Genomic DNA, 3,464 nt, shown 5'->3' with positions numbered 1-3,464 from the left:
AAACGGCGTCTTTGGCCAAGCTTCTAATTTTTTTAAAATTTGTTACCAAAACGACGTCGTTTTGGTAGCGAATTTTTTATTTTTTAAAAATCGTGTTGGCCAAAATGGCGCTGCGTTTTGGTCCAGAAGATAAGACCGAATTTTTTTAAAGACTCGCCAAAACGACGTTTTGGTCCAGATCTTTTAAAAAAGAGGTCAGCTTGTATATGCACAGACCCTCCCCATCTCTCCCGATTTTTCAACTTCAAAACCCCCATTTTCTAAACCCTCAAACCTAAATCCCCAATCTCCACCCCCACAAACCTTTAACCCTCTCCCCCACCAAGCCTTTAAGCCCCAACTCCTCCATTGCCGCCGCTTCAGCAGTGCCGCCGCTTCCAAAAGCTTTGCTTCGCTTCCACCACCTCACAATTCAAAGTAAATTCTAACTCTAAACCTAAATAACTTGAATTAAAATTGAATGTATGATTATATTATATTGTTTTGATATATTGGATGTCTTATTTATGAATTTGTTGTGGTTAATTGGTATAAATTTGGTGTTCTCTTTAATTGAATTGAAATTGAATGTATGATTATATTATATTGTTTTGATATATTGGATGTTTTATTTATGAATTTGTTGTGGTTAATTGGTATAAATTTGGTGTTCTCTTTAATTGATTTTACTTATTATTTTGATTAATTTATGTAGAATTATGGAAAGATTTTTTAAGAGGAAGTCATCATTGGGTAGTTCGGATAGTGTGGGTAATTCAAGAACTTCAAGTTCAAGACAAAGTGAGTTAGATGGGGTTTTGGCTAATCTTTCAGGCAGACCCGGGACTAAGAATTCGTATGATTGAGTATGATACTAATATTAGAGATGAGGTTCGAAGAGCATATCTACAAAAAGGACCTTGTCAACCTAGAGGTCATTCTTTCCCACAAAGTAATATCTCAGGAATTAATCGACGCTTCATTCCCCAATGGTTTGATGAATTTGATTGGTTGGAGTATAGTGTATCTAAAGATGCTGCATTTTGTCTTTATTGCTATCTCTTTAAATCCAATTTTGAGCCAGTGGGTAGTGAAGCCTTCACTGGAGCAGGGTTTAAGAATTGGAAGAAAGGGAGAGAAAGAATGAAGGTGCATGTTGGACCGGTTGGTAGTGTTCATAATAAAGCTAGAGAAGCTGCTACAAATCTGATGAATCAAAATACACATATTGAAACGGCTGTGAGCAAACACTCCGAACAAGCTCGTGTGGCATATCGAAGATGCTTAATTGCTTCAATCAAGTGCATTAAGTTTCTATTGAGACAAGGTCTTTCTTTCCGTGGAAATAATGAAAGTGCCACTTCAAGCAATAGGGGAAATTACTTGGAGCTATTGCAATTCCTTGCAGACAATGATGAGAAAGTTAAAGAAGTTGTGTTGGAAAATGCTCCGGGGAATCTCAAGTTAGTAGCTCCAAAGATTCAAAAAGATATTGTCAATGCATGTGCCGGGGAAACACTTGATGTTATCATGAGTGGTTTAAAAGATAGATTATTTTCTATATTGGTGGATGAAGCACGTGATATTTCTGTGAAGGAGCAAATGGCTATGGTGTTGCGTTATGTGGACGACAAAGGGCATGTAATTGAAAGGTTTGTGGGGGTTCAACATGTTACCGACACCACTTCAAGTTCACTAAAGGATGCCATTGACATATTCTTTTCTTCCAATGGTTTGAGCTTTTCTAAGTTACGAGGACAAGGTTATGATGGAGCTAGCAATATGAGAGGTGAGTTGAATGGCCTCAAAACAAAGATTTTGAGAGAACAACCTTGTGCATACTATGTTCATTGCTTTGCTCATCAACTTCAACTAGCACTTGTTGCCGTAGCAAAGAAGAATATTGATATTGCCTCTTTCTTCACAACCACTAATAGTGTGGTTAACCATGTTGGAGCATCTTGTAAGCGGCGTGATGCACTTAGAGCACAACTTCAAGAAGAGCTTGTGATAGCTTTTGAAAATGATTGTCTTATAACGGGGCGAGGTTTGCATCAAGAAACAAGTCTCAAACGTGCCGGTGACACACGATGGAGCTCACATTACGGTACCATTATTAGCATCATTTCTATGTTTTCATCTGTGATTCATGTGCTTCAAATGATTATTGATGATAATCCCAATGATAGTGCCGGTGAAGCAAATAAGATTCAAAGGGAAATGCTTACTTTTCAGTTTGTGTTTCACCTATTCTTAATGAAAGCTATATTGGGACTCACAAATGATGTGTCACAAGCATTGCAAAAGAAAGATCAAGAAATTGTGAATGCAATGGCTTTAGTGAAATCATGCAAGGAAAAGCTACATTGGATGAGGAATAATGGGTTTGATGCATTGGTTGAAGAGGTGTCTTCATTTTGTGACAAACATCATATTGATGTTCCTAACATGGATGATGCCTTCGTACTTCCAGGGAGGTCAAGGCGTAATGCTCCAATAAAGACAAATCGTCATCATTATCGTGTAGAGCTCTTTATTTATGTCATTGATGAGCAACTTACGGAGTTAGATGATCGTTTTAATGAGGTAAATACTGAGTTGCTTATTTGTTTGGCATGTTTGAGTCCGAATGATTCATTTGTAGCTTTTGATAAACAAAAGCTACTTCGTCTTGCTCAATTTTATCCTCAAGACTTTTCGGATGGGGATCTTTTGGCACTTGAAGATCAACTTGAACTTTATATTCACTATGTGTGTTCAAGTAGTGATTTCTTTGACTTGCAAGGGATTGGTGATCTTGCAAAAAAAATGGTGGAGACAAGGATGCATCGAGCATTCAATTATGTGTATTTGCTTATTACATTGGCTCTAATTTTACCAGTTGCTACTGCTTCAGTTGAGAGGAGCATTTTCCGTCATGAATATTATCAAAGGTCCACTTCGGAACAAAATGGGAGATCAATGGTTGAGTGATAGCTTACTTGTTTATGTTGAGAAGGATGTTTTTGATTGTATTGAAAATGAAGCTATAATGCTTCGTTTTCAAAATATGAAACCTCGTCGTGGCCAATTGTAATTTGTAATGTTGTTTTTTACATGAATTATGAATGAATGTACTGTAGTTTCATTTTCAATGTTATATTAATCTTTTAAAAAAATTGAACTTTTACACTATGACCCTACGACATCAAATTCCTGGGTCCATCCCTGGCCGTAGGCATGAATGACAATACTGACTGCCACAACTCTGTCTCTTGCTCTCTCTCTCTCTCTCTCTCTCTCTCTCACTTTCACATGCGCGCACATTGTATGAGTTGATTTGGCCTGTTTTGTGTTGCTGCGACTTTATTGTTCTCCATTGCGTCCTCTTTTTACTAGAGTTCATTTATAATAACAATTTTATTTTGGATTGGATGAGCCTCACAAAGCTCATGTAGAAAAAAATGAAAATTATAAATGTCATTGAGCAATCCTATATATTTTTT

At 37.0% G+C, this 3,464-nt stretch overlaps 1 protein-coding gene across 1 annotated transcript; it reads left to right on the top strand.

The window, feature by feature from the left end:
* The first annotated feature begins 643 nt into the window (after positions 1-643).
* On the top strand, positions 644-3,113 carry LOC148917594 (uncharacterized). Its single transcript, XM_089050728.1, is given in 3 exon segments — positions 644-809; positions 811-2,883; positions 2,885-3,113. Coding segments are annotated over 3 exon segments (2,355 nt in total). The 5' UTR covers positions 644-698; the 3' UTR covers positions 3,056-3,113.
* Positions 3,114-3,464: the final 351 nt, after the last annotated feature.

The sequence above is a fragment of the Prunus mume genome, linkage group LG4 (assembly GCF_029339155.1).
Source record: "Prunus mume cultivar Tortuosa linkage group LG4, ASM2933915v1, whole genome shotgun sequence".
Classification (NCBI taxonomy): Eukaryota; Viridiplantae; Streptophyta; class Magnoliopsida; order Rosales; family Rosaceae; genus Prunus; species Prunus mume.
This window is presented reverse-complemented; position numbering and strand designations above follow the sequence as displayed.